This window comes from Oncorhynchus mykiss, chromosome 2, assembly GCF_057628025.1.
Source record: "Oncorhynchus mykiss isolate SJ-2025 chromosome 2, ASM5762802v1, whole genome shotgun sequence".
NCBI classification, from domain to species: Eukaryota; Metazoa; Chordata; class Actinopteri; order Salmoniformes; family Salmonidae; genus Oncorhynchus; species Oncorhynchus mykiss.
The window spans coordinates 82,388,549-82,402,410 of record NC_143023.1 but is presented as its reverse complement, the minus strand read 5'-3'; the positions used below and the strand labels follow the sequence as shown (position 1 = coordinate 82,402,410).

The following is a 13,862-nucleotide window of genomic DNA, read 5'->3' as shown; positions in this document are numbered from 1 at the left end:
AGCAAATGGTAAAATACACGCAGCTGGAGATTACGCAATAATTGCAACGAAGGACACCAAGCGGAGCACCTGGTAAATGTAGTCTCTTATGGTCAATCTTCCAATGATATGCCTACAAATACGTCACAATGCTGCAGACACCTTGGGGAAACGACAGAAAGTGTAGGCTCATTCCTTGCGCATTCACAGCCATATAAGGAGACATTGGAACAAAGCGCATTCAAAATCTGGGGCGTTTCCTGTTTGAAATTTCATCTTGGTTTCGCCTGTAGCATCAGTTCTGTGGCACTCACAGATAATATTTTTGCAGATTTGGAAACGTCAGTGTTTTCTTTCCAAAGCTGTCAATTATATGCATAGTCGAGCATCCTTTCGTGACAAAATATCTTGTTTAAAACGTTTTTTTTTATCCAAAAATTAAAAGAAGAAGTTAATGATGTTTCCAGGTTTCCTCTAGACGTGACGCTTGGCATTCAGACCAAAGAGTTCAATCTTGGTTTCATCAGACCAGAGAATCTTGTTTCTCATGGTCTGAGAATCCTTTAAGGTGCCTTTTTAGCAAACTCCAAGCGGCCTGTCATGTGCCTTTTACTGAGGATTGACTTCCGTCTGGCCACTGTACCATAAAGGCCTTACTAGTGGAGTACTGCAGAGATGGTTGTCCTTCTGGAAGTTTCTCCCATCTCTAGAGAGGAGCTCTGGAGCTCTGCCAGAGTGACCATTGGGTTCTTGGTCACCTCCCTGACCAAGTCCCTTTTCCCCTGTTTGCTCTGATTGGCTGGGCGGGCCAGCTCTAGGAAGAGTCTTGGTGGTTCCAAACTTCTTCCATTTAAGAGTGGAGGCCACTGTGTTATTGGGGACCTTCAATGCTGCAGAAATGGTTTGGTACCCTTCCCCAGATCTGTGCCTCGACACAATACTGTCTCGGAGCTCTACGGACAATTCCTTTAACCTCATGGCTTGGTTTTTGCTCTGACATGCGCTGTCAACTGTGGGACCTTATATAGACAGGTGCCTTTCCAAGTTATGTCCAGTCAATTGAATTTCCCCACAGGTGGACTCCAATCAAGTTGTAGAAACATCTCAAGGATGATCAATGGAAACAGGATGCACCTGAGCTCCAATTTCGAGTCTCATTGCAAAGGGTCTGAATACTTTTGTAAATAAGGTATTCTTCTTCTTTTTGTAACACATTTGCAAACATGTCTAAACTGGTTTTCGCTTTGTCATTTTGGGGTATTGTGTGTAGATTGAGGAGGAAATACATTTTATTCATTCCATTTTAGAGTAAGGCTGTAACAAAATGTGGAAAAAGCGAAGGGGTCTGAATTATTTCTGATTGCACTGTACATATGTGTGTGTTTTCAAGATATCATCCTAATGTTAGATAGGGTTTTATCTATAACTTAATGGGGCTCTTAGCTTATGTTCTGGGAATGTTCCCAGTTTGCTGTGTGCTGTCTGAAATAGTCAGCTGAGAATCACCCCCATCTCACCTGATGGAAGAAAGAGTCCGCCAACAAGTGTATATTTTGTTTCCCTCGCTGATGTTTATCACCACAGAAAGAGGTATAGGCAGGCAGACATTCATCACTGGATAGAGAGGAGAAGTAGTACATTGTCAACAACAGACTTGGTATTGAGCAGATGGTTTAGGGGATGATGTCTCTGCTTGGTGATTGACATCAGAATGCCTCACTGAATGGCAATGATCTCTCACTGGTCTGTTTCATTGTAAGGACTGTCTCTCTACACCTCATGTGTCTGTCCTTGACAATCAGACTGTCTTTGTTACTCTCCCGCAGTAGCATGCCCATGCACACTCATGTGCATGTCACACACACACACATACATATCCTCTCAATATACTTATTACAGGCTATGCGCTAAAACCCTACACCCCAACCTGAGTACTCCGTTCTGCCACCTCTGGTCTCCTGGCCCTCCCACACCTACAGGAGGGCGGCTTAACGCTCAGCCCAGTCAAAGCTCTTTTTTTTGGTTTGTGTAACAAGCTCCTGCCCATCATCGAAAAACATCTGAAACCCTACCTCTTCAAATAGTATCTTAAATAATCCCACAGCACCCCCCCCCCCCCCCCCCCTCTCGCACCTCTTCCTCAGCATCTGCTAAATGACTAAAATGTGAATGTTTATCGGTTGACCGATTATGATTTTTCAACGCCGATACCTATTATTGGAGGACCAAAAAAGCCGATACCGATTTAAAAAAAATATATATATATAAAATAGTAATAAATACATTTTTTTAAATGTATTTGTTATAATGACAATTACAACAATACTGAATTAACACTTATTTTAACTTAATATAATACATAAATAAAATCAATTTAGCCTCAACTAGATAATGAAACATGTTCAATTTGGTTTAAATAATGCAAAAACAAAGTGTTGGAGAAGAACGTAAAAGTGCAATATGTGCTACGTAAGAAAGGTAACGTTTCAGTTCCTTGCTCAGAACATGAGACCATATGAAAGCTGGTGGTTCCTTTTTACATGAGTCTTCAATATTCCCAGGTAAGAAGTTTTAGGTTATAGTTATTATAGGACTATTTCCCTCTATACCATTTGTATTTCATTAACCTTTGACTATTGGATGTTCTTATAGGCACTTTAGTATTGCCAGTGTAACAGTATAGCCTCCATCCCTCTCCTCGCTCCTCCCTGGGCTCGCACCAGCAACACAACGACAACAGCCACCACATTGAAGCAGCGTTACCCATGCAGAGCAAGGGAAACAACCACCCCAAGGCTCAGAGCGAGTGAAGTTTGAAATGCTATTAGCGAGCGCTAACTAGCCAGCCATTTCACTTCGGTCACACCAGCCTCATCTCAGGAGTTGATAGGTTTGAAGTCCTAAACAGCGCAATGCTTGACGCACAACGAAGAGCTGCTGGCAAAACGCACGAAAGTGCTGTTTGAATGAATGTTTACGAGCCTGCTTCTGCCTACCACCGCTCAGTCGGATACTTAGATGCTTATATGCTCAGTCAGATTATATGCAACACAGGACACGCTAGATAATATCTAGTAATATCATCAACCATGTGTAGTTAACTAGTGATTATGATTGATTGATTGTTTTTTATAAGATAAGTTTAATGCTAGCTAGCAACTTACCTTGGCTTACTGCATTTGCGTAACAGGCAGTCTCCTTGTGGAGTGCAACGAGAGAGAGGCAGGTCGTTATTGTGTTGGACTAGTTAACTGTAAGGTTGCAATCCCCCGAGCTGACGAGGTGAAAATCTGTCTTTCTGCCCATGAACGAGGCAGTTAACCCACCGTTCCTAGGCTGTCATTGAAAATAAGAATGTGTTCTTAACTGACTTGCCTAGTTAAATAAAGATTAAATAAAGGTGTAAAAAAAAAAAAAAAATTAAATACCGATTTCCAATTGTTATGAAAACTTGAAATCGGCCCTAATTAATCGGCCATTCCGATTAATCGGTCGACCTCTAGTTGAAATGGATTGGGTTACAAACCCATTCCACATTTTATTATCGATGACATATCTGTAATAGTGGAAGTACCTAGTGTTGACTGATTGGCTGTACTTTGTGTGTTCCAGCTAGCCAGACACAGCAAGTTCCTGCAGCAGAGCTTGAGGCCGCTAGCGGCGGGGCTGCTGCTGAATGATGACACGGAGGGAGGCGACGCCCTTGGTTACTATGCCAACCACACCGCTCAGATAGAGGTAGACCTCACCCAGACAGTCTTCATCCAATCACATCATCCTATTATCTCAACCCAGTGGCAAAAACTGGTTGAAATTATGTCATGATTTTTATTTCAACCAGTTTTTGGTTGTAATGTGACCAAATCATCCAATTTTGCTCGCTGGAAAGCTACAGGCCTCTTCTGCGCTTTTTTTTGCTTGGGGGTTTGTGGTATATGGCCAAGGGCTGTATCCAGGCAAACTGCATTGCACCGTGAATAAGAGCAGTCCTTAGCCGTGGTATATTGGCCATATTCCATACCTCCTCTGGCCTTATTGTTTAAATATACAGTACCAGTCAAAAGTTTGGACACAGCTACTCTCAAGGGTTTTTCTTTATTTTTACTATTTTATACAATGTAGAATATTAGTGAAGACATCAAAACTATGAAATAACACATATAATCACGTAGTTTCTTCACTAGGCTATTCTGGGGCGGCAGGGTAGCCTAGTGGTTAGAGCGTTGGACTAGTAACCGAAAGGTTGCAAGTTCAAATCCCCGAGCTGAAAGGGTACACATCTGTCGTTCTGCCTCTGAACAGGCAGTTAACCATCATTGAAAATAAGAATTTGTTCTTAACTGACTTGCCTAGTTAAATAAAGGTTACATTTTATTTGATGTCTTGATGACAGCTTTGCACACTCTTGGCATTCTCTAAACCAGCTTCATAGTCACCTGGAATGCATTTCAATTATATATTAGATATACCCCTGAAAGTACAGCTACTTTTGTTCTTGTTCTTTCGTCAGATTGTGCGTCACGACCGCACCATGGAGCAGATAGTGTTTCCAGTGCCCAACATCTGTGAGTACCTGACAGAGGAGTCCAAGACGCGCGTGTTCACTACAACCGAGAGGGATGACCAGGGCAGCAAGGTCAACGATTTCTTCACGCAGTTTGACGACCTCTATAATGAGATGCGCTGGCAGAAGAAGATACGCAGTAAGATAAAAAGTTTTACACTGATGAACAATTCTGGTGGTGAAATAATGGCTACATTGTGATACAGGGACATTAACCAGTTGTCCCGTGTCACTATAGATAACCTGGCTCTGTTCTGGTTCTCTCGGCACATCTCTCTCTGGGGAAGCATCTCTTTCTACCTAGCCGTTCTAGTCAACGTGGCCGTGGCTCTCTTCTACCCCTTTGGAGATGACGGAGATGAAGGTGAGATGTCCTACAGCAAGTTCTTATTCATTAGAGACAGTTTGAGACAGTTATATAATGTCCTCATCTGCTTGCATGTGCCTCGCCTTTCAAGGTATTTTTGTACTTCCCTTATGCACTATGCTTTTCTGCACACTCACTATACCACTGGTCAATATAATCTACCAGTCGACTGTCTATCCTGCCCTTTATCCATAGTGACAATAGTGGTAGTTGGATTCTGTGTCCTGTGTCTAGACCTGTAATTGGTTAATCATACCAAACATAAAATAATTTAATTGTGACCGACCGGCTCGATTCGGTCTTTATGTAGCAAAATTGGAAATTGTGTTTTTTACATTGGATAAACAAGACTCTGAGCTATAAAATTGTATATCATACACTACAGTTGAGGAACAATGGGAAAGTAATCCTGCTTTGAGAGTTAATAAACTTGTAACCTCACTTTTGAAAAAATAGCCCTTGAATGTTTTGGTACTACTACTGGAGAGCCCTTCTTTGTCTGCACCCATTCAGCATCGTTCACACCCTTTTAAGCTTTAGCCCCACCCATCTCTTTAAGGATTCACATGTGAGGCTATGTACTAAACAACCAAAGTTTTTCAAGACTAAAGGCTGGTTTATACTACGGATGTTTGTAAATTTAATCTGGAGTGTCTGAGTGTGCTCTGGGTGTTCGAAAGCTCAGAGCGTTGCCAGATTGGCCATTTGAAAAATTCAGAGCACACTGAACGCTCTGGCTGAAAAGTAGGATTGATCTGAGCATTCTGACCGAACAGCAGCAGTCAAGCACCCAAGCTAACTGGCTAATGTTGGCTAGCTTGCTAGCTACTTCCAGACCCAAATGAGAGAACAGCTCACTCTGACCATTTTACTCGCTCTAACAGAGCTGGTTAGGCTGTTTTTATGTCATCCAGAACATTGGTGACTGCAACTGTGCTGCTGGCAATAATGTAATTAAGTTTTTTTTTGACACCAACCATATTCAACGTGTGTTGAGCATTCGTAAATTTGTCAGTTATTCTGAGCGAATTTACCAGCTATGTCTATCGAAAGTTGTTGAAGTGACAACATAAACATTCTATAGAAATAGTTACTTGCATGGTGCAGTCTTTTGTTTAGACATGTATCTAGCTAGCTAAACAATGACCCATAATCCCAACTCATAACGTTACTACCCAGCATGAATCTGAAGGTAGCTAACCAAACAGGTTCAATGTTAGCTAGATAACATTAGGCTTAAACTAGAAATCCAAATGGCTCTGAGATATGAATAATATTACTACACAGATCATACACACAACGTTAGCTAGCTAGCCAGCCTATTAACTTTAGCTAGTTAGTTAACAGTACACTTTAACTTGAAATGAAAATTACTTTCTGACAAAATGAGTAATGTGAAATATTTAAAACCGGAGCCTTCTGTGTGTTCTCTTTTCGACTCCATCTGCATATTTGCAGTCAAACACCAGAATTCTCTCCATCTCCTTAGCTATCATACTCGAATTCCATAATTTCAAAACTCAGTCCTTCAGAAAGTGGAGAGCAACACTTTATGCAGTTCTACTACGTGAGATCTTTAAAAAAAAAAGCTGTGTTAGAAAGTATTACATTTATTACAACACATACAGCTCATATTATAAACCGAAGCATGCTACATGGCAGACCAATCCGAACTCCTCTATCGGCATGTCCAGCCCACTCATTATCTTAGCCAGTCATGGCTTGCAGGAAGATTTCGGTATTTTTTCCATGGCTAAACCAACTAGGCTCGTAATTTAACAATTTTACAGATGGCATACAAGTTTGTTATTAAGGCACATGAAAGTTCACAAGGCAATTCTGCCACAAAAAAAAACACATTTTAATAAAATTTAAAAAAAGGTTTTGTTCAAATGACTGTCCTGTGAAGTAGTGAAGCACGACTTACGCATAGTTTCCTGAAACGAGTCACAATTTTCTATATAAATCTACAAGATAGAGGAATAACTGATAGGCAGTGGAGGCCAGGTGCTTCATTGTAAATGAAAGAACAGCGACGACACGCAGCTCAAAAAGCTCCCCTATTGATCTTGTTTTAGGGACAATAAAATGATCCTACCTAGACTAGCCTACAACACCACAATCCAATGGATAATTGCATAATTTTTTTCTCGTGATCACAATTCTACTCTAGGCTGTAAACTGCAGTGAAAATGTCATGTGAATAATGGCGCAAAAACACTGTTATTTGAATGTTTGATTCCATTCATTCCATTTGGAATAGTAGTGGGTCTACTCTCAACAGTTTACAGAAAGGCACAGTAGCAGGCCAGTCTGGCTGTATTTTTACTTCTGATACTGGAGCGCTGTCTGTTGCCGATCATCATTATCCAAGTCATCCTGGCCACAGGCCTATGCTCCCAGCAGGCCCAGTTATTCAGGAAAGCTTAACACGAGCAGCCATTCCTCGATCTAGACCCTAACGCTTCAATATAGCCTAAATATTTGTCATTTAACTTTTTAAATGTATTACCTTTTGTGTGTGGCATTAGTCACAATATTTTAATCTGATTATACTACTTAAAGTCTCCTGAAGGCTATCTGTGCATGTTCATCCACTCTACTATAATTCCAACATCCAAACTGTGCAACTGCCATTCGATTAATGGAAAGAGAAACACCAAAAATAGTAATGACATTTGGAGATTGTCAAACCAAACAATCGATGCTGAGTAGGGAGGGATGCATTTAGATTTTTTTTTTAGATTTCGATTCGCTACTTGATTGTGTTGTTGAAAACGCAAACCATTATGATAAGCGCTCGAAGTCGTTAATCGGTATGCAGTTGTGTTGATTATTGGTTGTGTGTGGTGCATTGGCACAGAAACCTGTTGGTGGAAAATTTGTTGCATATATAATTATAAACTGGGTGGTTCGAACCCTGAATGCTTATTTGGCTGACAGCCGTGGTATTTCAGACCACGGGTATGACAAAATATTTATTTTGGTTGGTAACCATTTTATAATAGCAATAAGGCACCTCTAGGGTTTGTGGTATATGGCGAATATACCACGGCTAAGGGCTCCTCGTGCCTTTTTGCTTAATATTGCATCAAATTGTGAAAATCAGATTTCCCCCCAGCTGATCATTGTCTGCAGCCGGGTCTGACTGTAGTGTAATGAAACAGGCAGGGAGAGTGAGCTCGTCCGTGGTGGTCAGCAAATCCTCAAACTTCTGGCCTGTTAGCCCTGCATGGAAACATTACTTCTCATTTCATGATAGTAATAGAGAAATCTAAAGGTAGATCATGATCAAAAAGTTAAGCACAGAAGGAAAGTCCCAATCTTGTATGGCGAATTCTGCATGATCATGTGCGTGAAAATCACAGTAAATGTTGGTTCATGTGCTAAGGCAACAGTGTTTATGAGATGCACGCGGTCAGTGGTTTGGATATCACCAGTCTTCCCTTTGGGCCATTGTTTGACATTCCCCACTGTTGCCTGTTGTGACTGGCTCTCGAAAGGCAGAGAACCTAGAGTGTTGTGCCAAGTGCTAGTCTGGTCCCAGATCTGTTTGTGCGGTCTTGCCAGTTGGCAGTTGTCACTTAGCTATAGGCTTGTCCCCAACTGGCAATACGGCACAAACAGATCTGGGACTAGGCTATGATGAAGCACTCTGCTCTGTTGCATAATACATGAACCCAAAGGCTTCAAATGCCAAATCTCTGAACAGTGTGAATGTCTTCATCTGTATTTGTTGTTTGTTTGTTTGTTTACTCCGTCCCCAGGCATCCTGCCCCCCTTTGTGTCCATCCTGCTGTGGGTGGCGTTGGTGGTGTGCACCGCCATGCTCTTCATCCTGCCCAAACCAGGGAGTGTCCGGCCCTTCCTGGTCTCTGTCATACTGCGCTCTATTTACACACTGGGCCTGGGCCCGACCCTGCTGCTACTGGGGGCCGCCAATGTAAGTACAGCAAAGTCAAATACAGACAAAATAGTTTTAAGTAAAATGTACAGTGTAATACTAAGAACTCCTGTTTTGTAATTTCAGCATCATCTTCTATTGAAGCCATCTTTCAGTCCTCTTTCCTCTCCTCTCTCCAGCTCCTAAATAAGATAGTGTTCCTGGTGAGCTTCGTGGGCAACCAGGGGACATTCACGCGGGGCTACAAGGCAGTGGTCATGGACATGCCCTTCCTCTACCACGTGGGCTACATCATCGTCTGTATGCTGGGCCTCTTTGTCCATGAGTTCTTCTACAGCTTCCTGGTTAGTGGAAACAATCTCTGCAACACTTCACCATTTAACTTAAAAAAATACAAGAACTTTATATTATTATTGCTCATTTATCATTTAAAATATCCATTCAATTGAATGAAGTGGATTAATTTAACTTGAAAGTACTTGGTTATCATGCGGAAAACATCAAATGGACTTTTAACAGTGATTAAGTCTGGACCTTTCTTGGTGCCATGTGATCCCGGCAGGTGGTTATAGTGTGGTTTCATCATTTAGCTCCATGGTCTCCTTGTTCCCCCACTTGAACCAGGTTTTTCAGACACAGCTGCATTTGCAGAAAGCCACATCATCTCCTTCTTTTGCTGTTGCTGTTCGGAAGCTATGTGATATCGGGTGCCTTTACAGCTCTCCTAAAGCTGTTTGTGCCCGTGTGTGTCCCCGTGTCTGCATTTGTCTGACTGTGTGTCTGTCCCCCTCAGCTTTTTGATCTGCTGAACCGCGAGGAAACCCTGCTGAACGTGATTAAGAGCGTGACACGTAATGGGCGCTCCATCGTCCTCACAGCTGTGCTGGCCCTCATTCTGGTCTACCTCTTCTCCATCGTGGGCTTCCTCTTCCTCAAGGACGACTTCCTCATGGACGTGCAACGTCTGCCAGGTCAGTACCCATAGACTTCCCCTTGTCTTCAGCCCAGAACCCTGTACTCTATCCTAGGTGTCTACACTATAAAACACAGTCACCCCCTACTCACTACCTTTGCCTCTATACCCTACCATAGGTCTCTGCACTTTTACCCCAGTTCAATTAGTACTAGTACCCAATGTTCCTCAACCCCTTTACTACCCTAGGTCTCTGCCCATTTACTCTGCTCTGTCGCCCCCCCCCCCTGCTCCCCCACACTACCCCACCCTCCTCAGCCTGTCCTGCTGATCGCTGATATGGTCACTGCTCAGTATAGGATGCATGATTTCTGATGTTGCTCCCGAACACCTCTTACACTGGATTGTGGCCACATAGTCTCCCCATTAGTCCTGCCACCCACACCTAACCGTTGCCCTTCAATACCCACACCTGACTGGCCAACTCTATGGCCCTCAATCGTAAGAACTTCCTCATACAGCCAGTATACAATCTGACCACTATCTAATAATGACATCATTGCAATTAATTTTGCCCACTGGGTAGTAGGGCTGTGTGATTTTTGCACATTAATCCAAATGTCTGTATCGCAGAATCAAGGTTTTTTGTATTTTTGTCCGCTTGTTATATTTTTGGGCTCGTCTCGTTTGCTCCTTCTGTGCTGTGTGCACCTTCCCATTTACACCAGATATATGTATATAATGATGAGATGCTCATGTCTCTGCACTAACAATAGGAGTTGTTGTCCCAAAGGCGGGAAGGCAGGTGACAAGCCTGTGCCCAAAGGCAGGTGACAAGCCTGCCTTCCCTCCTAAATAAGCGCATATAAAAGCATTGGGCTTATTTTGGACAGGTTTTGGCAAGAGTGAAACCTCTTGCTTCTCATCTTTCTCTGGTTTACATACACACCCAAGCCCACTCTGACAAATGGTTTTGCTATTTGCATTTTAGGTTTGGTCCAACAGAATCGGTCATATGGACACCGAAACACATGGAGACATTATTTTACTGTAATAGAGGAGAAATTAACCTTTCGACCATACCCTGTTTGTTTCAACTCCTCAAATTCCGAGCGGCGCAGACACTACTAAAATGGATGTGTCCATGAACATTCATTCTGGAAAAATAATGGCCAGTTTGTTGCACATGTATCGCTAGCAGTATTTTAGTCAAGTAAAGATAGTTATACTAGCTGTTTAGTCTGTGTTTTATAAATGTGCAATAAGTATAAAACAATTATATAAGGAATTGTCAACTCGTTCTCATTCTGATAAATAAGGTAGGCCACTTGATTTCAACCTCTGAACAAATTGGACAGGCTAACATGCTGTTCAAACAGTTGGAGAAGGACAGAATGGTGTGTTCATAACAATTCAACTCTTTTACCTTGTTAGCTAGCAAATAGACTTCTTCTGTTTGAGAGATTGTTAATGAGATTGGTGTTAATTTTCTATAATGCCTGCTACGTTATTAGTGATGTGCATTATGCATGGTTCTGGTCAAATTTGTAACAAAAGTGGTATTTTTATAGACAGACCTGAAAGCCAGATCAGTGATTATTGCAAAAACAAAAAGAAAGGTACAACTATTTAACCTAGCAGTTAAGAGAGTTGGGCCAGTAAGAGCTGACTAGGTATAACAAATCTGTTGATGTGCCCTGAGCAAAGCACTTAGCCCGAATTACTCCTGTAAGTTGCTCTGGATAAGAGCATCTGCTAAATGACTAAAATGTGAATGTCTTATGGTTGTGGAAGACATATTCAGCCGAGGTACAGTATAACTTCACACGCCCTGAATTCATTTGATTATTGCTGACTGTTTTAAATGTAGTGTTATTTGACCATCAAAAAAACTTATTTAGGGTAAACTTTAAACATTTATTAGATCTACACTACATGACCAAAAGTATGAGGACACCTGCTCGTCAAACATCTCATTCCAAAATCATGGGCATTAATATGGAGTTGGTTCCCCCCTTGCTGCTATAATAGCCTCCACTCTTCTGGGAAGGCTTTCTACTAGATTTTGGGTCATTGCTGCAGGGATTTCCATTCAGCCAAAAGAGCATTAGTGAGGTCGGGGACTGATGTTGGGCGATTAGGCCTGGCTTGCAGTCGGCGTTCCAATTCATCCCAAAGGTGTTGTTGAGGTCAGTGCTCTGTTCTCTTTGCAGGCCATTCCAGTTCTCCCACACCGATCTCGACAAACCATTTCTGTATGGACCTTGCTTTGTGCACTGGGGCGTTGTCATGCTGAAACAGGAAAGGACCTTCCCCAAACTGTTGCCACAAAGTTAGAAGCACAGAATAATCTAGAATGCCATTGTATGCTGCAGCATTAAGATTTCCCTTCAGTGGAACTATGGGGCCTAGACCGAACCATGAAAAACAGCCCCAGACCATTATTCCTCCTCCACCAAAATTTACAGTTGGCACTATGCATTCGGGCAGGTAGCGTTCTCCTGACATCCTCCAAGTCCAGATTCGTCTGACTTCCAGATGGTGAAGCGTGATTCATCACTCCAGAAAACGCAATTCCACTGAGTCCAATGGTGGTGAGCTTTACACCACTCCGGCAGTTTGAAACTCGGTAGTGAGTGTTGCAACTGAGGGCAGACCATTTTTATACGTTACGCACTTCAGCGGTCCCGTTCTGTGAGCTTCTGTGAGCTTGTGTGGACTATCAATTTGTGGTTGAGCTGTTGTTTCTCCTAGATGTTTCCACTAAACAATAACAGCACTTACAGTTGACCGGGGCAACTCTAGCAGGGCAGAAATTTAACAAACTGACTTCTTGGAAAGGTGGCTGAGCTCTTCAGTACGGGCCATTCTACTGCAAGTGTTTGTCTATGGAGATTGCATGGCTGTGTGCTCAATTTTATACTCATGTCAGCAACGGGTGTGGCTGAAATAGTCAAATCCACTCATTTGAATGGGTGTCCACATACTGTTGGCTGTGTAGTGTATATCGTGATTCGCCCATAATTTTAAAAAAATCGAGAAATGAGTTTTTGCCCATATTGCCCAGCCCTACTGGTTATCATAGTTATCACCAGACAGTATTTCATGAGACAGATTGCTCCTTTATCATTACATGCTGCTCTCTCTTCACAGACGCTCTGAGAATTATTAGTGGAAAGGGGTTGGAGAGTAAAGAGCATCGATTTTAGTAATGTCGCCTGTTGAAACTGAAGAAGGTTGATGTTTTGATTTGTCACTGCAGTACGCATTAGGTTAGACAGGATAGACTGAGCAGTAGGATGGACTTTTTGTTTTCTGTCACAACAGCTATGTGGAATTGTCATTGAAAACTAGTAAACTCATGTTTACTATACATTACTAGTTTACTAGACTAAAGGTTTTCGATAAACCTGTTCTCTGTCTTGGTTGACTAACTGTCTGTGCTTGCATGTTTGTGCGCGCTTGCTTATACAGTGCCTTCAGAAAGTATTCACACCCATTGACTTTTTCCACATTTGTGACCGACCAGCTCTATTTAGCTAAATTTGAAATTGTGTTTTTTACATTGGAAAGTAATAAAGTTTTACATAAAAGTAATCTCAAAGCTAGCAAATTGTATGTCATACACTGCAGGTGAGGAGTAAGGGGAGTAATTCTGCTTTGAAAGTTGATAAAGTTGGAACCCCATTTTTGAGAAAATAGTCCTTGAATGTTTTGGTATACCTACAGGAGAACTCTTCTTTGTCTTCACCCATTCAGTGTCCCCACCCATCTCTTTAAGGATTTGCATGTGAGGCCATGTGAGGCTAAACAGTGTGAGTAAGGTAGTGTAGTAAACAACCAAATATTTCAAGACTAAAAGTGGTGCAAGTATTAGAAAAAATACGCTTTATCTGGTCCTTGGCCTATATCCTAATCTGACTTTGGTGCACTTCATGTTTTTCTTCACATTACCATCTCTGGTAAACACACACTATATCAAATAAAATAAAAATGTACCCCTCAGCCACATCTAGCTAAGTGGATGGGTAAATATTGTCTAGTCATGTACAGATGACCGCATAATTAGCAATGCAATGGATTTCTGAGATACTAAAAACAGATCATACACGTAATGTTAGTGTGCGAGCCAGCC

The 13,862-nt window shown here is 42.0% G+C and overlaps 1 protein-coding gene across 2 annotated transcripts in view; it reads left to right on the top strand.

Annotated features, from left to right (window-relative positions):
• The window catches only part of LOC110497694 (inositol 1,4,5-trisphosphate-gated calcium channel ITPR2), a 165,865-nt gene that overhangs the window by 108,136 nt on the left and 43,867 nt on the right, over positions 1 to 13,862 (top strand). For both annotated transcript variants that reach the window (XM_036956603.2, XM_036956593.2), the window contains exons 46-51: positions 3,592 to 3,717; positions 4,490 to 4,682; positions 4,782 to 4,907; positions 8,678 to 8,853; positions 8,994 to 9,158; positions 9,608 to 9,785. In XM_036956603.2, coding sequence (XP_036812498.2) covers positions 3,592 to 3,717; positions 4,490 to 4,682; positions 4,782 to 4,907; positions 8,678 to 8,853; positions 8,994 to 9,158; positions 9,608 to 9,785 — 964 coding nt within the window. The remainder of the gene's footprint in view (positions 1 to 3,591; positions 3,718 to 4,489; positions 4,683 to 4,781; positions 4,908 to 8,677; positions 8,854 to 8,993; positions 9,159 to 9,607; positions 9,786 to 13,862) is intronic.